Source organism: Papilio machaon, chromosome 1, assembly GCF_912999745.1.
Source record: "Papilio machaon chromosome 1, ilPapMach1.1, whole genome shotgun sequence".
Taxonomy (NCBI): domain Eukaryota; kingdom Metazoa; phylum Arthropoda; class Insecta; order Lepidoptera; family Papilionidae; genus Papilio; species Papilio machaon.
The window spans coordinates 4,756,282-4,778,564 of record NC_059986.1 but is presented as its reverse complement, the minus strand read 5'-3'; the positions used below and the strand labels follow the sequence as shown (position 1 = coordinate 4,778,564).

Below are 22,283 nucleotides of genomic sequence, written 5' to 3'. Positions count from 1 at the left end.
GCTGACTACGGCTTTTACAACCAACAATACAGCAGTATACCATGTTTTATACACTTGATCTCACTAAAACTGTAATATCAAAATATTTTTGCACAATTACAGCCACTAAGTACTCACAATTTTCGAAAAATAGCACGAATGTCAAACTTTGTTAGGGACAACCTAGGTTGTTTGTAGGGGACAACCTTTGTTCCAAACAAAGCCCAAACCCTGGTACGCAGAAAGGGACGGAAGATAGTTATCCCTGTCTTTGTCACGTCACAGGAATTGTGTATAACTGTATCTCTCTCACTCACGGTATTATTATTACCGTGTCATAGACTTGGTCACCATATACACTCCTTGCCATTATTTACTATGGCTCTGATTACCACTGTGTGACACTGACATTGACAAGTTGGGTTGGTAGTGAATAACAAAGTTAATTTATTTGTACTCCTTTAAAAGCTTTTACATATAAATTTTAGTTAAAAGCCTACTTTAAATCAAAATACGAAATACCTAATAATAGAAATTAACAATGGCTAAAAATACATCTAGCTCAGCGTTTCGTAAAATAGACATTGACCAGTACAATGAAGATAATTTTAAAGAAGATGAAACTGAATCATCCGGTCCTACGGGCCCTGACGAAGGAGAAATTGGTGCATTACTTAATCAATATCCTTTTCAAAGTATAGAAGGTTATAAATTTGGAATTTCTATCGGTATATCAATTTCATGGTTTCGTTAGGCAAACGACAACTGTGAATTAACTCCAAGACCGTCGGTCATACACACGTTTTGATGTTTCCCTAAAACTACAATTTAATGTACTTCTGTACTTAAACTTTACTAGCGTTTGCGCGCGACACCATCCGCGCAGAATTAAAAAACTTAATTAGTAGCTTCTTCGTAGTTATTTGTGTTCTTCGAGACCATGTTCTACATCTATGCCAAATTTCAGTGAGATCCATTTAGCTGTTCAAGTGATAAATAATAACAAACAAACATACATCCATCCATCTGTCTTAAACTTCACATTTGTAATACTAGATCATTATTTTACTTAAATTTTGGAGACTGGTTTCCTTGTTTAAAAGGCATTAATATGATCATTCTTTTATATGTTCTAATATTATGTTCAATGTTTGATTCTACTAACATTTTTAACAATAGCCAATACATTGGAAAATTATGTTGCTGTGATAGAGTGCAAGTCTGTCATGATTTTCTTAACACATAAACACAGGAAGATATATAGAAGCACTTAAATTGGTGCTTGGCAATGCACCAGTTGGGTCAACAAACCAACAAGTCAAAGTAAGTGTTTCAAACATTTCCTGATTTCAGGATGTCTGGGAAAGTTGTGTACAAATGTGTTTAACAAGCAAAAACCATGGTTTCAATATGAAAAATAAAAGATATCTGAAAAATTTAAAGTAAATTATAAACTTGGGAAGCCTCTAGCATCTACACTAGACTAGTTTGGATAGGGATAAGTTGGGTTAAATCATCTTATTTTTGACCAAGTAATCTGTGGTACTCCATTGTGCATGTCTTTCCCGGACACCTTTAATAATGTAACAAAAAATCTTAAGAAATTTGTATAATGTATTGATATTCAATAAAATAAAATTAAAATGTTATCTATAAAAATGTCGCCTAGCGTATTAGTCTTTACAAATATTTTGACGGCCTAAACTCTTCGCCGCGCTGTGCAGTGCTGTCCGCTCGCATCACTTAAAGTTATGTTCTGTGCAACAACTCACGCGAAGTTAAAAGCCGTCAAGATATTTGAAAAATGTGTACTTCTCAAAAATTGCGCAGTATATACGACGTAAATGGTTTAGAAACAATCTAAGAATCCTTTGATTTATAAAATTGTAGTAACAACTTAGCATTTGTTTTTCCAGGATAATGCACTTGCCATTACTTTGAAAGTATTACTTGCTATTAAATCAGCACAAATAGAAGAAGCAGTTGGAACTCTTTCACTAGATGATATAGACATCTTGATGAAATACATCTACAGAGGTTTTGAATACCCGTCCGAAGGCTCCAGTGGACATCTGCTGCTGTGGCACGAGAAAGCGTTTAACATTGGCGGATCCGGCTCAATTGTCAGGGTTCTTTCAGACAGAATGAGAGTTTAAACATCATACCAAATATTTAAAAGTGTATAAGCATCGTTTAATAATATATGAATTTTAACTTTACATGTTTTTAATTATATGTAAAGACTACCTGTCGCCCGCGACTCCGTCCGCGCGGAATCAAAAAAAACAGTAACGAGGCAAAAGGAGATGAGGGGAGAGGGCACCGAGCAACACGCAGATAATCTATTCTATATCAATTTATAAAATATATTTCCAAAATTAATAGTAGACTCCCTGGTTCACATACTGATTTAAATAGCAACTTTATAGATTTACTCACTTTGAAAAACCGCAACGGATTTGAAACTAGTGGAACCCTAAACCCTAGACCGAAATTAAGTTAAGACGATATAATTAATTAGTGTAACTTTATAGATTATTTTTTACTCAATAACTTTGAGTAACACAATAGTTAAAACGATCGTGTTTGGTAGAAGGTGTTTCTATCAAAGACGGTATTTTTAAGCTAGACTTCGATTCGAACTATTTTTTTTTTTAATAAATAAAATCGTGCTGGACCTCGATCCAACCTGATGTCAAGCGGGATAATGGTCAAAAGATAGTACATGTTTGTTTAGTCTACTCACCCTACCTACTTATTACAACACTTAAATGTAAATTACACAACAACAAAAACAACTTAGAACAGAAAACTGCTGACCTGAATCGTTTTTTTATTGTTTTTTCGTTTGTACATTGATTCATAATACTTTAAATGAAATTTCCAAGATTCATAAAAAGGTAAACAGAGATTGTGCCTAGCCAAATCAGTCTAAACATATATCAAGTTTTACAATAAGAAACACATAAAAAAGTAAATAGTTTAGTTGAGTGAAAGCTATGATTATTTCTATAATGCACACTACAGTATTGATGTACAACCGATTTGGCCTTTGCAACAAATATTTTTCTCGTTTACACTTTAAAGTACTCAATTGATTCGATAATGATTCAGCGGTATAAGTTAAGTAATTCAGATCAGTGATCGTGGTGACGTGTGCGCCGGCCGCAGCCCGTCGCCGAGAGGCGAGTGTAAGAAAGTAATTGTCTGGTTCGAGCAGAAGCAATCTCTCGCTGCCGCGGGAACACGCCATATAAAAGGCTCTCTGTGCACTTGTCGCTCGATAGTTTTTATTCGCACCTCGAACGCACACTTCATACCTACGCTATGGAGTTACTGGTAAGTTAATTTGTTTGTATTGAATAACTACATAAGATATATTTTGATGTCCGGGTATCGGTAACGACAACTTCCTGATTACACAATAAGTTATATAACACGCTTCAGTAGATAGCTACAATAACAAAACGTCCGATGGCAAATTATACAGTTAACGACATTTACTACTCCCTGGCCAATTGGCAATTTTTTTCAAAAATATTACTGACTATAGTCTTATATTATCTAATATTTTTTGTTACGAACATGCTTGATATTATTACATTTTCGTTTCAGAAATTTACTACATTACTATGTTGCACATACATAGCTTTCGCCTCTGAACACAAGCATATAATCCCCGTGGAGAACTACGACACAGAACTCCAAGATCTGGGTCAGCATGTAGAGGTACCAGAAACTCCTGTTAGAATTATAAAAATTACAAAGACCATAGCTGTTAAGATTCCCGTACCCTATCCGGTGAAAGTAGTGGAAAAAGTACCTTATCCAGTGCACGTTTCAAAGCCCTATCCTGTGCCAGTGCCGCAGATCGTTAAGGTGCCACATGTGATTAGCTCAAAGGACAATAACGACCACGAAGCATTAGATAGTCCTTACCAGGGCCAGGGTCAATTCGGCGGAAACACTTACCAAGTACAAGAACATGCATCTCATGGGTATAGTCCTGACTCTGAAAATGTCTATCACGGTGATGGGGGTTACGGAAGCGGATCACAAGGAGCCGGTGACGAATACTCGCTGCAAAACTCCAACGAAGACTTCGCCGGGGCCAATAGTTACAACCAAGCTATTAAGAACTATTTAGAAAATCATGGGTCTGGTAACCAGGCTCCTGTGTCACATTACTAATTACAAAAATGTATAAACCTGGTGGTATGGCTGTACCTGAACAAATTTGTACATAGTAACCATATTTGAAACTGTGATCTTCGGAAAGAAATAAAAATCTCTTTGTATAATTTGTATAAGCCAAACCGTTCGAAACATTATGCCCAAATAGTCTGATTCAATAGATGTATTCTGTTTTGTTGCTACATGTGTATGTACTAATGATAAGTTGTTATTTATAGTGTGATCGGTGACGCGTCGCTTGTATATATGAGAAATACAAAATATAAAAACCATTTTTTTTTTATTATAACATAAGAAATCTACAAACTTTGCATGTCCACATCAAAAGCTTACAAATAATATTCTATATAAATGTCAAAAATATAATATTAATAATAATTAAAAGAAAAGTATCGCGTCGGTTGTCAGCGCCGCCGCCCGCCGCCCGCCGCCCGTCGCCCACCGAACTATACGCCGCTCGATACAAGGAGCCGCCCGAAGACTTCCGGCACATTACGATGTTATACTTTCCTTCCGCATGACAAGATCGACTTGCACTTATAAAACGATTATAAGACATCGAGTAGTATCAAATGAAACTCGATCCTCAATCTAACATCGAGTAGGTCAAACAATGAAGATAACTTACAATATATGGTAACACTACAAGCAAAAAATGATTACTGCATTACAAACTAATAGTATCAAGTGATTACGCCACGTAAATGTTTCTCTTTCAAAAGGAAGGAAAGAAAGTGACTCTAGGTCGTTTCTCGACGGTGGGCGTGTCGCTGGACTCGTCGCAGAGCGCCTTCACCGGCAGCGCGGGCGCCCGCATCGGCTCCGGCTTCTCGTCCTCGTCCGACACGTACATGCGCGTCAGGTCCGACGCCACCGACGCCGTCTCACACACGCTACAATACGTAACTTAAACATTACATACACTCTTTACATTGTTTCCAACAAAACTTCACTAGGACTACCAATTACTATACCCAGAGTACGGAGCAAAAAAATATACCATGTTGTAATCATAGAAAAACTGCACATTACTCTAAAACTCGTAACTTTTAAAATATCTCTAAAATACTTTTTATTGTAGAACTATATCGTACAATTTACACTAGCTGTTCTATCAAATAGATATAAAATGTTGTTCTGTATCGCCGCTAGGGTAGGGCGCGATTGAGCGCCCTGGGCGCTGGACAGAAAGGGGCGCCCCAGGTCTGCGAATTACACAGTCTCAAATAACATCCAAAGACATGGTAAAAATTATTTTAGCTTCACTTCAGCAACTGATCTAAGGCATTTGATTACAATCAATCCGATACTGATCAAATTAGCGGGATATCGAGTTAAATAACAGTTTGTGTAATGTCAGTTGCAGTAAGTTGTGTCGACTCACCTGTTGTGATATTCAGACTCCATGAGGTGCAAGTTATATTTGACATCGGGTTTGGTGCTCGTGGTGGTCGTGGCGCTCGTGGCGCTAGTGGCGGCAGGTATCGCGAGCGCTGCGTCCGGCATGCATGACGCCTCCTCGGCCTCCGCCCCAGCCTCCGCCCCAGCCTCCTGCCCCCGCACACGTCCCCGCTCCTCGCGGACCTCCTGATCCGACCTGCCCTTCACCTCCGTTACCTTCACTTCCACCATCTCTTCCTTCACAATACTGCTGAAAATATTCTTTAAATATAACAATGTACAAAAAACTTAAACAACGTCTTTGATTGCTTCACGTTAGTCAATCAAGCCACAGGATAACAAATATTTGCAAAGCAGTTGCGAAAAAGTGTTCGTGACGTCAGAATTTTTTTTTTATGAGATTTGTTGGTGTACTTTACTCCCGAAAGGGGCGCTGCTCAAATTCTAGTACAAATTTTGTAGAATACTGATAGACACTAAGATTTATTATTTTCCGTAATGTTAAAAATAATGTGGAAATACTACTTTTTCCACAAAGATAAAAGAAACAATGTAGGTTTACCTTCCAACATCGAAAGATATTTTGTATTCTTGAGATTTCTGAACTATTTCGAGCCAATTGGGCTTTTGAAATTCATCCTCGTTCAAGCTGAATGACGAACCAGGCCTATGAAAAATTTGGAGGTATAAATGTCACATTTAACAACAATAATAATTATTATGTATATAACATAATAAAGACATGATGGGAAGGGGAAGTGAATTCGGCGGAGAAGAGGAGGCATAAGAATATGAAATAACTTCTTTTTGTGCGTCTGTTAGATTGAAGGTACGCAACGCACCTGCAATTGCAAATTTCAGAATTCAGGCGGCCTCTTACTCCTTTGCCACCTTATAATATAAAAAAAATACTATTTCCAAAAAATGTTATAACTTACATAGGAGTGAAGTTAACGAGGGCACCAAATTGCTGTTGTTTGTTAACTTGATAGAAATTATCAAGACGAGTGGTCATTATAGTGTCTTTTGTGATTGAGGGCAACGCTAATGACTTTCGCTGATTTGAGTTTTTCACACTGCTCTCCATAGCTTCACTCACAGAAAACTTTAATTTAGCTAAAAGACAAAAGTAAAAACAGTGTAAAAATGCATAATAATTAAAACACAAGGCCACAAATATTGGCCTCTTGAAGCATATCAATATAACTCACATTTTTCAATCGGTGATATTTTACTTGCCACATCGAAAATAAAGTCAGGCGTCCAGAAGTGAGGTATACGAATAAACACTTTGCCAGAGTCGACGGGCATGTGGAAGCCGAGCTTATGCAAAAGCTGCAGAAATTTTAAATCCTTACATATTGAAGCTTGCTCGCAATTCCACGGCACCAGTGGTACGGATTGTTTTAAAACTGAAATTAAAATTTTAAACTCTACTTTGTGTCAGAATAACAACGTATCAAATCGTCTTAAGCACTGGTTTAACTTATTTGCTTGTAACAGAGAATATGTATACAACATAACTTACCCAATGAATGATACGACACAGAAGAGGCGATAGGGTCCTTTGTATTATCCATATCTTTGTCTTTGTTCGTAAAATCTATGTCCATTTGTGCTTTCTTCTCGAAATATATTTTGGCATAGCAAGTGTCGAGTAACACTGTTTGTACCCAATTCAAAAACTTCGACTTGCCATCCTGGGCCAACTGTTCGCAAAGCTTTCCTATTTCGTCATCTCGCATCTCTTTGTTAATTTCAAATGCTTTAGAGTTCCTATCCATTTCGGATTTAAGAAGTTTCTCGAATTCTTCCTTGCTTATTATTGACTGTTTAAAAAGTTCCTTTATTACGGAATCCCTCTTTTTAATTATGCCGTCCTCTTTAAATAATTTCAGTACTTCGCCGATCACATCAGACGTTGTGTTACACTGAATATAGTTCCAGCTCAAAGAAGATATCTCGTTCTCTGTCCATCTTAGATAGAATATTGTTTTTTACTTTACAAAATCTAATTTATAATTTTTATTTCTTCTATAAACATTAGTAATCATAATATATCACTATTACTAGAGTTAAGAAATATATTATTCCTATAACGTGACGAGATAATAAAAATGAGAAATAAGTTGGATGAGTAGGCATCAGCAGATTACGTCATCACGTAGAATTTAAGTGACGTAGTAAAGCGATATATGCCGCGCGGGCCATTGAGACGTCATCGTTTGATGTTGTGCAATGCGAGCACCGTAACAGCCCGTCGCGATTTAAACAACACGCTACACTTCTATTTATCAATTTCAATTTTCAGTCCCCAATACGAAGGCCTTGATCTATATATATTTCTATGTACAGTCAGCTGCATAAATATAGTGGCAGACAAGATATCCAGACATATAGGAACTCCTAAAGTGATCAATTATATAAGTACAACCAAAATCGTTAAATTATTTGAAACACCCACTATGCGCAAATATCATCAAGGCCATATGAGTACATTCAAGTTGCCCATAATTGGAGTAACAGACATAGCGTCAATAGTAACTAAGCATCCAAAGTATGCAAAAAATATTTAACATTAGACGAAATTGAACTCTATCCTTTTTACTTGAGATACACTTTGAATTATACTACTTCTGTTAAATTCATTTGACATTTTATATCAAAACATTTTTCTGCTATTTACTACAAGTTTACATCCCGCATGACAGATACTAGATAGATTTTACATTTAACATTTTAGTCTGTCACCATATTATATGCCAGTTTGGCCTTATGGCTTAACTATTCGCAGTTTTGGCGGTTCGAATCCGAAACTTAATTTTTTTTTTTAATTTTCAGGGTTTTTAATTTTACTATCGAAGCGTTATATAAAATTGAACTTTACCGCAATAATTATTGGGTACTACATTATGACTGAGTAACAATGACTATAATCTTTTTTGTAATACCGCGCGAACAAAGTCGCGGGCATAAGCTAGTCGTCATTTATATTTCAATGTTTATCGAAATTAAATATGTTTTCTAAATTTCTGTTGCTGTTTTCTATAGTTTTCTTCAAATCGGTATCGGTAGCCAAAAATTATAAATTTTCCTGGATTCGAATCGCGCCATGTACCAATTTTTTTTTTCAAGTTTCGATTAACATATGCACATTTATTTCTTACGGTGAAGGAAAACATCGTGATTGCAACCTGCACATATTTGAGAAGAAAATTCAAAGATATGTGTGAAATCAACCAACCCGCATTTGGCCAGCGTGGTTGACTATGGCCTAGTCACCACTAAGTTAGGGTAGGCTCCGAGCTCCTCGGTGGGGACGTATAGTGAATTGACGATGAAACAATTAGCTGAGATAATGTTACTCTACCTCTCATTAGCATTCGTTACGCTGCTTGTAGTTGACTTTCTTTTGACTCCGACGTCTTTTCCTGCTTCTTTGCTTTGGTCTACATCGAACTTCTCAGATTCAAGTCGGATGGTTCCAATACATTGCAACGATTGAGGTTTCTTTATGAATGTATTTATAACGTACTCAATAAGATCGGACCAATCCTATAAAGAAAAATGCATCAAGAAGAAAAAAAGGTTGCATTGCACGGAAGAGAGTAATTTATAGAGTTTATTCAATTTATAGAGTTTAAAACAGAGTTCTATGGCACATCTCCATTGTATTGTAATGCAACTTTGTACAGAATCTGCATCTTTTCGTGCAAATAAACAATAAAGGTGCTATCAATGTTTTGATCAAACAAAAAAACAACTTTTAACAATGGTAAAGTCCATACTAGCATTAGCACAAATTCTCGCTAAACAAGTGCCACAACCACACAAAAGGCTTAGCGGTGCAGGGTAAAATAGGAAAAAGAAATATCCTCTTTCCGTTAATCTGTAACGGGTGGCAAGCCAATTATAACTTTTTATCTTGAGACCACATGTCTACGAGCAGCGGTCACTTATTATATTATCAAATTTGTAAAAACTTTCAAACGTCATCACAATTTTAAAACTTATTGTAGGTTCTATTCCAAAAGATTTACATACATCGCAAATCTCGAACTCAGCTTGACATATGGATGTGAAAGTTTTTAAAATCTTGGGCTGAACCAAAGTTTTGACGCATCCCAACTCTCCGCCCACATGGTGCATCATGGTGAAAATGCAGTCGTTGACGAACTCCCCATTGCATTCGTAATCCTCCAACAAAATCCCATATTGGGACATTATTTCAGGTGTTGCAAACCTGTGACAAATTGATGTATCAATATAGAATAGTAACAAGGTTATTAGTTCGGAATAACGTACATAGTAATAAATTCATAAAAATACTAACTGTTTTATATGATCGGGCATACTGGCCGAGCCTTTGTAATCCGGCATTTTCATACCGTTGTCCAAAAACATCAGTAAAATGTGGTTGGTGACAATAAGGTCCTGAAAATGTTTCTAATGTTAAGTGATTCACAACTGATTTTGCATATTTTTTGTTGCTTAACATAATAATGTCAATTTTAATGGAAAAACGACGACAACACTATATTTCGTCACCTACCATAACCCTTCTTTTATAAATTATGTTAACAAATCTTAGTATGTGATTCGGTATTCGGCATTGTTATCGGTTTCGACAGTGTCAGAAAATATTTTAGGAATAGAAAATGATATCGAGAAGACACGAAGACAAGTCTGTTGTAAGGTAAAGCCACAAGTAATGCAAAATATTGCTATGTAAGAGATCAGTGGTGAATATTTTTACTCTGTATGTTTATTTGTAGATTGGGCAAATAAAAATTGGTCAAACCTGTAAATATTGTTTCGGATGATATTTAGGATTGTAATTACGTAAAAGCAATACTAAAAGCGAGCGCAATTCATCCGTTTCACACATCTTCATTTGCAGCGACACCAGTTTGTCTTGGTCATCATCACAAGTATGCGGCGATTTCTTATACAACTCAATCGTCTGAACAAATTCTCGGATGGCTGTCACCACCTATACAATGACAATAGTTTTTATTTCGATTTCAGCACCAAATTATAAAGCGTATACCTAATACCTGTTACACTTGATTATGTACCTACCAAATGCAATCTTCGAACGTTAGGTTTCAAGTCATTTCCGTCCAATTTCCTGGCGATTTCAAACTGTTCGCAAAGATTTACTCCTTCCGCTGTCAAATATGAAATGATTTCAAATGACAGCACTGAGCAAACGTGATCCAAGTCGAGTTCAATTTGTGTGGCAAACTTCAAAAAATATGTAACGAGCCAAAAAAAATGCGATGTATCAATTTCGAGTTGAGCATTAGTCAAAATTTCTTTATGCAACGTCTTCACTAACGAATTATATCCTTTTAACAGAAAATTAATTGTAAAGTCTTTTAAAACATTGGAAATATCGTCGTCGGTCAGCGAATTGTGCCCTTGCAGTGTTGTTCTAAAATAATTTAAATCATTAGTATAAACCAAAATCATATACATATAAAAAACACAACACACAATAATACGAACATATTAATTCTTCCTTTCTTGACGATTTTTTTTCTTTTTCTTTCCTGAAGAGTGAGGGTCGACCGTACTTTATTGTTAATTCTCTGTTTGTTCGTGTGCGGTTTTTGGTGCAAAGGTTTTTTAGTTGGCAGCTCATCTTCGTTGCTCGATGTGGATATCGACTCCTGGTTTTCTATCTGAGTGACGTAACCGTAATCAGAGTTTCCTGATATGACTACTTTCTTTTCTGATTTTCTCTGTTTATAATTTTCACTATCATTTTCATTTGAATCTGATGCGGAAACCGGCTGCAATCAATATTTATTTCACAATAAGTTTTATGATTAAGTAATTTAACGCAAACTTTTATGAAATACTAACCGTATCACTTTTAATGGTATCTTTGAGATTATCAACGCCGTCACTAGCATCGCCACCATCGCAACCATCGCCACTATCGCCGCTATTATTATAGACGTGATTGTCGGCGGAACGCGGGAACTGGAATGGTTGGCTTCTGTTCATGTTGTTTCTTGAAGAAGCATCCCAGTCGTTGTTCAAAAAATTGGCTTCGTCGTTACTTTTGCCGCTTCCGCCGGCGTCCGACGAATCAGAGGTTGGATTGGAAGTCAAATTTGGCGAAGAATTCTTACTACCTATATTACAGTTACACATATTTAACTAAGTCAAACTTAAAAAAATATAATTATACGAGTATTTTACCGCGTATATCAAAATTACCTCTGTCTTGTGGTGACGTATTACTCTCATTGTCTTCAGAACTTTCAGATATAGAAGCGTCGAGCCACAAATTAAGAAGTTTATGTAATGTTGTCACATGCTGATCTTTATATAATAGGGCTATTAATTGTACCATTGTAACTGCCCAATTGGTCTGGAAGAAAAATAACATACAAAACACACATCTCGAATCTAGAAGGACTATATAATTAAATTAATTCAATTTATAAAAATGAAATTAAGTAAGCAAAATTCAATACATATTAAAATGATTTGTAAATGCTCTGAATACTTTAATTCACAACTCACCGCATCTGGCATACACATAAGCTTTATAAGAACTATGTCAAAGTTTTGGCTAAACAAGTTCCATAGTAATTGATTTTGCACGCTGTGCTGGGAGCCATTGTAGGCGAGACTCAGCTCGCTCACATGTTCAGGTATATACAAGATATTACGCAGAAATAGAAGTGTGTTGCTAATATTTACGCATTGCTCCGAAGAAAGTTTACTTTTTTGCTCTAAGTTTGAATTTTTTTTCAAAAATTCTATTATAACCTTTGTTGCCCGATGGTCTGTCAGAGCAAGTTTAGTAGTTGCTAGTAAATTGTTAACTTCAAATATAGTGTGTCTCCCGAAGCCAGTTTTCGAAATTGCATCCATAGAAAGTAGACATTCTATAGGTATAGTTAAATTAACTAATATTTTTATCACTAGTTCAATAGTTTTATCTTCTTTTGCATTAATCAGTAATGGAATAAGATCCTTTTTTATGTTTTGACCGAAACTAATACTTCTACGATAGGTACATAAATATTTATCTTCTGTTAATATATTATGTAAAATAGTTTCTAAAGCAGCTGAAAAAAAAATGAAAAGGATTTAGAACATTTCGTAACATCTCTTTCTCAACGAACAGAAGGTATGAATGGACTTAAGAAATGTAAACTAAATATGCCGTACGAGTATTAGAGATTGATCGATATAGAGGTAGTGTCACTGAGTGTAGGCAGATATTGCGCTATAACGGCGTGTTGACGCTGTCAGAACCAAGCAACCGCAAATCAGTGATTAGCGGCTAGTTACGCTAATCTGTACGCACGCGACTGTCATTTTGTATAGTATTTGTGGCCGCGCCAGTGGATATCAGCAGGAGTTGGATCTTAACGTGATGTATGTAGTGCGTATTGAATGTGCGTTGCTAGCCAGAACGGACCCACAGCGCAATCTATAGACTCATATTTGACTACGGTTGATCGAATCGATTGACTTTGCCTTAGTCAATCCATATGACCTTGGATTGGAATAACTTCTCTTCCCTCAACAACCAGTTTCATACCACAGTCATCATTAAGTTTGAAAAAATAATGCACAAAAAGACTCTACTCACCGTTACAGTGTTCATTTACGTGATATCCATCTGAATGTAAAAATCCAAGATTACTGAATGTGCTATGGAGCTGAGGGCTTCTGAGAACCCATTCCATTTTTTATCTGAAAAATATTTATAATTAAACATTATTACTTACGTTAAATGTAATAAATGTAAAATCTTCATTTATGTTATGGTAAATGCTCAAAGAACGACAAATCCTAAGATTTACCAGAAGGAAAGGATTTAACTCAACACATTTCTTAAAGATCTGAAGTGGGGATTAATGTTTTTATAGAAAAAAATTCATTCCTTGGACAGAAATACTTGATAACTTACAAAAACTCGTTACAATACAAAGATTGGACTACCCTCTTTCGAATTTTCTGAAGATTTATCTTTCACGTGGACGAAATCAAGAGGGTAACGTTGAGACGTTATAGGGTTACCAGAAGTCCGAAGAGAGGGCGAGGATACGATAATCCTTAAGTCCGGTAACTTGTTCTTCAGTCAGGGCGACCAGCAGTCGCAAGGTGGTGTCGGGTTTATTGTCCACAAGTCCCTCGTGAACAATGTGGTGAAGATCGAGAGTGTGTCGACTATAACGACGACGACGACACGACTTATAGGGTGGCCTACCTCATACTCAGAATAACCAAACGGTATTCGCTGAAGGTCATACAGGTCTTCGCACGGACTTCGACACACTGCGACGAAGAGGTTGAAATTATGTATGTAATCTATATATGTATATATCTTATATATATAAAAGAAAGTTGTGTTAGTTACACCATTTATAACTCAAGAACGGCTGAATCGATTTGACTGAAAATTGGTGGGCAGGTAGTTTAGAACCAGGAAACGGACATAGGATAATTTTTACCCCATTTTCTATTTTTTATTCCGCGCGGACGGAGTCGCGGGTTAAAGCTAGTATATTATATATATAAAAGAAAGTTGTGTTAGTTACACTATTTATAACTCAAGAACGGCTGAATCGATTTGACTGAAAATTGGTGGGCAGGTAGCTTAGAACCAGGAAAAGGACATAGGGTAATTTTTACCCCGTTTTCTATTTTTTATTCCGCGCGGACGAGGTCGCGGGTAAAAGCTAGTATAAATATATTATTGAAAATATGAAATTATGTATCTCACGAGCCATACATAGTTCTAAAACCTTTTACACCGTTGTCATGAGGGACTTCAACGCAGCTGCGAGTTTTGGAATGAGATATTTTGGATATGGACAGCGCAACCACCAGGGCCACTTACTAGGCGGCTTCATGGAGAAGGAAGGACTCTACATGATGAACTCCTTCTTCAGGAAAAAAGAGCAAAGAAAGTGGACCTGGATGATCAACGGCGAGTACATAACTCACATACGCTTTGCCGATGACATTGTAGTCATGGCTGAGATCATGGAGGGACTCGGTACAATGCTTGATGACCTCAATAGAGCCTCCGAACGAGTGGGGTCTAAAAATGATTATGGATATGACGAAGGTCATGTCAAATAACCATGTTCCGCCCACTCCGATAACCATCGGAGGCCACACTCTCGAAGTTGTCGACGAATATGTCTACCTGGGACAGTCTGTCCAGCTAGGTAGGTCCAACTTCGAGAAGGAGGTCAATCTCCCAATCTGACTAGGATGGGCAGCGTTCGGGAAGTTGCGAGATATCCTATCGTCCCAAGACCTACCACAGTGTCTCAAGACGAAAGTCTTTGACCAGTGTGTGTTGCCAGCGATGACTTACGGAACTGAGACGTGGCACCTCACTGCGGGCATCATTAACGGGCTCAATGTCATTCAAAGGGCAATGGAGAGGGAAATGCTCGGAGTCTCTCTGCGAGATCGCATCAGAAGTTATGCGAACCGACATTGCCCGAAGAATTGCAAATCTTAAGTGGCGATAGGCTGGCCACATTCTCCAAAATCATTTTTTGATAAAACTTACAATTTCGTCGTAAAACACGAAAAACCCATTGTTGGTACCTTTGACCTTGAAAATATTTAGTACTTAATATGTCATTAAGTCTTAATTTGTACAGACATTTCAATACATTACTCGTGAATAAACACAAACTATAAAAGTATTATAGCTAAGACAATCAAAGCATTAGGTAATGATTTAAAATTATATTATAATTCCGTGCTATATACGCTTTCGACAAACTTTAATAAATACCATCCAGATGAAATTACATAGTGATAGCTTAAAAGTGTTAGTTTTATTTCAAATTTTGGGAACTTTAGTCGTTTTCAGGAAAGAAGCCTTAGAAAGTAAAGAAAATCTCAAAGTGCTGGAAAGTTACGAAGTCGTGATTACAAGTTGCGGGAACTTTTTCGGAGGTCACGTGTACCGATACAAATACATTACAATTACAACTCAATTAAAAGTAGTTACAAAACTTCACCAAATTGCCGCATTTATTTCTTGACTATAGATAAATGAGAATGTATTTGGCTGTTTGCTTTGGATAAACTCAAAAACAGATCTAAAAATCCATTTACCAATTAAATAACTTTTTTATCAACAAATAAGGTAGACCAGAACTATCATACTAAATGCGAATGTTTGGAATGATGGATTTTTATTAGAAGATGGAAGTTTACTATCTGTAAAACGGCTCAACGGATCTCGATCAAATTTGGCATAGGTATAGAACATAGACTGGAAGAACACATGGAATACCATTTTTTTAATTCCACACGGACGGAATCGCGAATAACAGTTAGTAATTTATACTTGTTTTTTATCTACCAACACGAACAATGCTAAAAGGTAGAGTAGGTTAGTAGACAATATGTATTTAAGGTACCTAACCTTAATTATATTCTTTGATCAAAAATAATAACATTCACTCCAGTGTAACATATAAAATTGATATCGTAAAACCGATAAAAATATATTAAGATCTGAAAGATCCTAACATCTAAAACGTGATTCGATAAACGCGCCAGTGTATAAAAAAGCACGTTTGTCGTCGGAATCTATTTGAATGAATCTCAGCTTTGTGTAACGTTGTTAAAGCAGGTGTATTAATGATACTAATATTATAAATGCAAAAGTTTAGATGGATTGATGGACGGATTTTGTTTAAAGGTATCCACGGAAAAACTCAACGGATCTTGATGAAATTAGAAAGTAGAATATAGTCTGGAAGGACACATAGGCTACTTTTTAAGTTTTTTTTTCTTTATTCCGGGCGGACGTAGTTTCAGGAAAAATAACGGAATATCGTAAATTAGGCTAACGTACATTTACTTACATAAAAGTATGATAAGCTCGGTTCCGATAAGCGATAACAATGGTGATTCAAAACAATCTCCATTGGATGACAAAGTACATCCAGTTCAAATTATTTCGTCCTTATTACTTTATTTAATCTTTATGTTTTGATCTGATTCATTTAAAACTACATAACACGCTGAAGCTTGAAGTTAATTTTTGTAAACCGAATAATCCACGTGAAACAGACAATGGCGTACAATTTTTTGCTTAATATTTTAGTTGCTCGGTAAAATAAAATGAAGTTTGAGCCAAACTAGAAACGTCGTTTCTATTGTACTTCTTTTCTGTAAAGTTGTAAGTTGTCCAATGTTTTATTAAATATACAACGCAGGGTCTATTTACTTTTAAATAAGAGATGGTAGATAAATAACATTAACTACTAATAAAATAACAACATTTAGACATTGGGTTCTATAATAACGTAATAAAATGAATAATAATAAATATTCGGATGCATTTTATTATTTTTATCTACTTCACCAGCTGTCGCCCGCGACTCCGTCCGTCCGGAATTAAGAAAAATTAATTAGTTGCCCATGTGTCCTTCCAGACTATGTTCTACATCTAAACCTAAATTCACCGAGATTCGCTAAGCTGTTCTGGAGATGCTTAATCACAAAGATCCATCCATCCATATAAACATTCGCATTTATAATATTGGTAAGATTATCTATTTCATTTAATGTTGGTATAGTATAAATAACATAATAAAATTGCAAAATATAATTTTTATAATTAATAGAAAAGACCATGTTATATTTCGTTATGTGCCTTCAAAAAGTATCTTTACCACGTGAACATGAGTTGCGGATTAATACGCACCAATAGTAGGTCACGGGTCGCGTGTCGAGTACACGTGCTCGCCTGAGCGGTGTGCTACGCCCCTCGACCCTACTCCCCCTCCCCTTCCTTAACAACCGCGCACACTGCTCTTGCCTCACTTCTCGCCTACGTAAGCAAGTCCTACGTAATTATAATATGAACCTAACAAGGGTTTATTAATGTTATCGTTTTCTATATGTACTTACATATTTCTTAGCAGTACTTTAGTTAGTTTTGACAAGACTTTTTATTAAAAAATGATTAAGCATAAGAATTTTACAAAATAACGAGGCAGCACTGAACCGCAAGAATTGCCCGTGCTCACAATGGCTCAGATATTAATAATAATAGTATTTGGTTCAATGTTATTTGTAATATTTCATTTTTGTTTCAACAAACTAAAGAAATATTGTAAATATTTTCCACAGTCTCCAGAAAACATGGTTGTTTTGAATTCATCAGACTTGATCTTTTTTATGATCATTGCAAGTTACAAGAAATGTAGGAGTGTGCCATTACAACTCATTTTAGAAAACTTAATGTCACTTGTCCATAAGGATGTGATTTTTTTTTTATATCACAAGGTAGCAAACAAGCAAACGGCCACCTGGATTCGCCCCAATAGCGAGGCGACCGTTGCCCATAGACATCCGCAAATGTGTTGCCTACTTTTAATCAACAGAAAAAGGGACTCACAGAAAGAGGATATTTCTCCTTCCCATGCGTCCCCTCTTCCGCCAAATCAACTTCCACTTCCCATCCTTTTCTAATAAGAAAAGGGTGGGAAGGGAAAGAGGACTAAAATTAGGCCTCCGGTACCACACTCATCAGACAAAACACGGAATAGCTTCCACTTCATGCCTGTCTTCTGTGTGGTCGTGGTATTGCACCGGTCGACCCAGCCAATTCATGCACCCAACAAATATTGTTGTTGTGGGATCTACCACTGTATGAACTGACATTGTTATCTCTATTTTGTGAAGCCTTTTTTTTAAACCTATACTATTTCCTATAGACATTCACTTTAAAGTTATAAAATTTAATTTCTCTTATATGATCAACAAAATATTACTTAAAAAATATTCTAAATTATTAGAATCTACACCAAATAACCTTTGAACCACATCACTATTTAACACTAGGTAGAATGGTCAATTATTTTTTTAAATTGGTATTTACTATTTTTTCATTGAAAGTCAAATTGTCTGGAGATGGTGACATTGAATGTGTTAAACTCAAATCAACCTTGTGAAAAAGACTACAATAATTACTTAAGGAGTTATATGTAATCTGCTCACTACTTACACTTTAGAATTAAACTATATAATATTTAGTTTGCATATTCAACTTCTACATTCCATTCATACAAACTTATCACTAACAACATTTAAAAATCCAAAATATCAAAATACAACTCAAATTAAAATAATTAAATAACTATATTTCCACAAGCTTGTTCATACCCTAAGACTGTATAACATACACAGAGCAGGATACTCGGTCTCGGCTATTATAATTGCAATTAAAATTATATTCGAATTGTTTCATTGTTTCTATGTTGTCGATGTACTTCTGTATTTCTAGATATCACACCAATAACATAATTTGCTAAAAATACTTACGAAGAAGACAATATTTCCGCTTAGCTAGCTGTCGTAGCATAAGTATAAACAATTACAATTATAAAACCACTTTACACAATATAAAGTATGATTAGTTTTTAAGAAAGCGAAACCAAACACTATTCACTTAAACTTAGTTTCTATTATTTTATTATTTGCAAATGAAATTTTAAAGAGTTTATACAACAATCTGAATTTTTTCAGCTTTTGTATCAATTTGATATAAATAAAAATACGTTTTCTTCCTACAATATCAGAATATGTAATTACTTTCGAGATTCGAGACTTCGAGAGTTGCCAGTGGCCAGTGTTGCCAATGCTACGGCAATAACCGTGTTCTACACATTGTTGCCACCTCAAGTACTTCAAAATCTGCTAAAAGGGCTGTAAAAAATGCTAGTTTAAAAAATGTTCTAAAATAAAATGCCGAATAGGTAAATGTCAATTTTAGATGAAAATTATTACAAAATATACAGTTACAGTATATCCGAGTAGTCCAAATATAACCCCCAGGGGTAATAGATGTCCAAATCTTCCCCCTGGGAAATTTAAAAAAAACTAACATATTTTAACAGCTCTTTTAGTACATTTTGAAGCACCGGATGTGGCAACAGTGATTTTATATATTCTTTGGTCGGCCAAAACGACTAGTATCCAGAAAATATTTTAAAAGAAATTCTTTGGTCCTTGTGGGACTAAAAGTTTGAGTTTTTCGAAAAAACAGCTAACAGGTGTACATTAAAAACGAAGAAAAAGAAAATGGGTATTGCATTTAGAGATTTAGATAAAAAATCAATAGACGATAGTGATACTGATTTCAGTGATGAAAGTGGGGAAATTGATGGTTTTGGTTAGTTTCAGTGAACTTAATATTAATTCGTTTAAAATGTTTGTTACTTGACCAATGCCTAATTCTTAAATTATGGTCGTTGTTTATTTATAGTTATCATTGTTAAAATAGAAATCTTTTGTTTAAAAATGTTAGTACTTGTGTTATTCATAAACATTATTGTTACTAACATTGACATTGCTGAAGTCATAACAATCTGATTTTCAACAAAATTACTAGAAAATACATATACAGTCAAAATCTGTTATAACGACATCGAAGGGACTACTCATATTGAGTCGTAAAAACCGATAGTTGTAACAACCGGTGACAGGTATTAATAGGAAAGATATGTAATAACATTCAGCCAGGACCTTTGATTTTGGTCAATTTAACCGGTATGTTTTTCTAAACGATGTCGCTATAAACGGTTTTGACTGTATTACATTTTGTTAACTCATCGCTATAAAATCTTTAAACTCCAGATGGTATGGAAACTGACGATAATGAAGAAGGCGAGACCTCAAATATGGAACAAGCAGAAAATGAAACAATCGGATCTAATAGTGAGTTAGATCAAAGTGATGATGAAGAGGATGAAGTGATCAAAGCTATCAAAGCAGAGAAATCTAAACCAAGGGATCATCCTCCTGCAATAACCTGTGAAGATTTTATTGTTGATATATCTTTTAGCCCATCTAACAATTTAATCGCTTTAGCAAACATAATGGGTGATGTATTATTGTATGAATATAATAATGATGAAAACAAATTGTTGAACACTTTGGAATTACATGTTAAGGCTTGTAGAGATGTAGAATTCAATGAAGGTGGTGATATTCTTTTTACAGCAGGAAAAGTAAGTTAACTAGATTTTTTTGTATAAATAAGTTTTTAATTTTTGTCACATTTAAAATGGAGTAAAAAGTATTAGTAATTAACAATAGTGTATTTGGCTTACTTCTTGAGATGATAAATATTCTTTTTAATATTTCTTATATTGTTTTAATATTTTCAGGACAAAGCAATTATTGCTACTGATGTAGAAACTGGAAAATTAAAATGTTGTTATGAAAATGCGCATGAAGAACCAGTTTACAAATTGGTATGTTTAGAAAACAACAAATTTGTAACAGGTAAATTTATGTACAAAAATAAAAAACTACTTTTATAATACAAGAGTCGAAGTATAATGAAACTGCAGAGAAAAACCTCTTGCCATCTTTAACTACAGTTTGTCTATTTCATGATTCGTTTGACAATTCAGTAGGGATAGGTTGAGTAAAATTGGAATGAATCTTATTCATTTGCGATGGTTATCCTTATAGAGATTAGAATCAGTATTGTTTTTGAATAACAATACAAATTAAATTGTTTCTTTTTTTTTTACCTTTGGATATTAAAATGTATACAGAAGTGAATTAAAGTGCATACTATTAATTATTTATAGGTGATGATGGAGGAACTGTTAAACTGTGGGATCTCAGGAAACCTGATCCATGTATGAGCATAAAAATTGGTGATGAACATGTTTCCGACATGATAACAAATGAATCTGAAAAATATTTAGTTTGCGCAGGTGGTGACGGAGTTCTAACATCTATAGATTTAAAAGGCAGGTATGTAAATAATTATTAGTGATGGAAATAATTACTATTAATGCTTATAATACATATTTGGAATAGATAAGTTAGAATCACTTTTATTATATTAAAAATGCCAAACTTTAGATGGATGGATGTTTATATGTAATGGCTCAACGGATCTTGATTTTTTTCTTAATTCCGCACTGACGGAGTCGCGGGTGACAACTAATACTTTAAAAATAATATATTTTATAATTACAATAATTTGATTAACAGTTATTACATGCTCAAAATCTCCAACTTTCCTAGTGATTTCAATCTCAGGTCACAGGTACTATACTAGACAATACTGCTGCAACAAATTATCAACGAAAATTACTTATTAGAAAATAAATGTAAAAATTGTGTCACTGTCTTTTGTTTCAGTAAAATATACACAACCTCAGAAGACTATGATTCAGAACTAACATGTATGGGACTTTTCCGCTCAGAAACTAAATTATTGGTAGGATCATCAAAAGGAAAACTCTACCTTTTTAATTGGAAAGAATTTGGTCTGCACAGTGATGAGTATGTGGGACAGAAACATTCACTACAATGTATGGTTCCGGTTACACAAAATATTGTTGTGACATCTGGAGAAGATGGAATTTTAAGAGCAGCACATATGTTTCCTCAAAGACAATTGGGAATAGTCGGCCAACACAGCTTGCCTGTCGAATGCCTGGATATAAGTCACGATGGACAGTACATAGCATCTTGTTCTCACAATAATGATGTGAAATTTTGGAATATTTCTTACTTTGAAACAATTGATTCGCTCATTGATGTAAATCATAAACAAAATAAGAAAAAGGATATGAGCAACAATCTACCTTCAAGTAGCGTAAAAAATGCTTCGGATTTTTTTTCGGGTCTTATGTAATTTTTTTTTGTAAAAATATGTGTAC

At 35.2% G+C, this 22,283-nt stretch overlaps 4 protein-coding genes across 5 annotated transcripts; 3 read left to right on the top strand and 1 right to left on the bottom strand.

Annotated features, from left to right (window-relative positions):
* The first annotated feature begins 366 nt into the window (after window positions 1–366).
* LOC106710769 (actin-related protein 2/3 complex subunit 5-B) lies at window positions 367–2,187 on the top strand. Its single transcript, XM_014502930.2, has 3 exons — window positions 367–660; window positions 1,230–1,302; window positions 1,896–2,187. The coding sequence occupies exons 1-3, from the start codon at window positions 521–523 to the stop codon at window positions 2,133–2,135; spliced, it is 453 nt and encodes a 150-aa protein (XP_014358416.2). The 5' UTR covers window positions 367–520; the 3' UTR covers window positions 2,136–2,187.
* Window positions 2,188–3,191: 1,004 nt separating this feature from the next.
* LOC106710772 lies at window positions 3,192–4,439 on the top strand. Its single transcript, XM_014502933.2, has 2 exons — window positions 3,192–3,318; window positions 3,595–4,439. Exons 1-2 carry the CDS (start codon window positions 3,307–3,309, stop codon window positions 4,168–4,170), a joined length of 588 nt encoding a protein of 195 aa, XP_014358419.2. The 5' UTR covers window positions 3,192–3,306; the 3' UTR covers window positions 4,171–4,439.
* Window positions 4,440–4,596: 157 nt separating this feature from the next.
* LOC106710792 (protein timeless) lies at window positions 4,597–19,020 on the bottom strand. Of its 2 annotated transcripts, none has more exons than XM_045679415.1 (17): window positions 18,919–19,020; window positions 13,196–13,299; window positions 12,115–12,665; window positions 11,806–11,959; window positions 11,446–11,720; window positions 11,086–11,372; window positions 10,657–11,011; window positions 10,376–10,567; window positions 9,908–10,008; window positions 9,619–9,817; window positions 8,945–9,129; window positions 7,103–7,551; window positions 6,786–6,986; window positions 6,513–6,690; window positions 6,137–6,241; window positions 5,558–5,824; window positions 4,597–5,066 (listed from the first exon to the last, which is right to left on the bottom strand). In XM_045679415.1, the coding sequence occupies exons 2-17, from the start codon at window positions 13,290–13,292 to the stop codon at window positions 4,889–4,891; spliced, it is 3,774 nt and encodes a 1,257-aa protein (XP_045535371.1). In that variant the 5' UTR covers window positions 13,293–13,299; window positions 18,919–19,020; the 3' UTR covers window positions 4,597–4,888. The 2 variants fall into 2 exon arrangements, with proteins under 2 accessions (XP_045535371.1, XP_045535378.1); XM_045679422.1 differs by having other exon boundaries at window positions 5,558–5,821.
* Window positions 19,021–19,600: 580 nt separating this feature from the next.
* LOC106710750 (WD repeat-containing protein 55 homolog) lies at window positions 19,601–22,273 on the top strand. Its single transcript, XM_014502909.2, has 5 exons — window positions 19,601–19,768; window positions 20,233–20,606; window positions 20,766–20,883; window positions 21,198–21,366; window positions 21,760–22,273. Exons 1-5 carry the CDS (start codon window positions 19,678–19,680, stop codon window positions 22,256–22,258), a joined length of 1,251 nt encoding a protein of 416 aa, XP_014358395.2. The 5' UTR covers window positions 19,601–19,677; the 3' UTR covers window positions 22,259–22,273.
* Window positions 22,274–22,283: the final 10 nt, after the last annotated feature.

Coding starts and splice junctions, on each gene's coding strand:
- LOC106710769 (XM_014502930.2), top strand. CDS start 521: ATGGCTAAAAATACATCTAGCTCAGCGTTTCGTAAAATAGACATTGAC. Junction 661..1,229: donor ATTGGTGCATTACTTAATCA/ATATCCTTTTCA, acceptor ACACATAAACAC/AGGAAGATATATAGAAGCAC. Junction 1,303..1,895: donor CAACAAACCAACAAGTCAAA/GTAAGTGTTTCA, acceptor TTGTTTTTCCAG/GATAATGCACTTGCCATTAC.
- LOC106710750 (XM_014502909.2), top strand. CDS start 19,678: ATGGGTATTGCATTTAGAGATTTAGATAAAAAATCAATAGACGATAGT. Junction 19,769..20,232: donor TGGGGAAATTGATGGTTTTG/GTTAGTTTCAGT, acceptor TTTAAACTCCAG/ATGGTATGGAAACTGACGAT. Junction 20,607..20,765: donor TTCTTTTTACAGCAGGAAAA/GTAAGTTAACTA, acceptor TAATATTTTCAG/GACAAAGCAATTATTGCTAC.
- LOC106710792 (XM_045679415.1), bottom strand. CDS start 13,292: ATGGAATGGGTTCTCAGAAGCCCTCAGCTCCATAGCACATTCAGTAAT. Junction 12,666..13,195: donor CGTAAATGAACACTGTAACG/GTGAGTAGAGTC, acceptor TTTTTTTTTCAG/CTGCTTTAGAAACTATTTTA. Junction 7,552..8,944: donor GTAACGAATGCTAATGAGAG/GTAGAGTAACAT, acceptor ATTCTATCTAAG/ATGGACAGAGAACGAGATAT.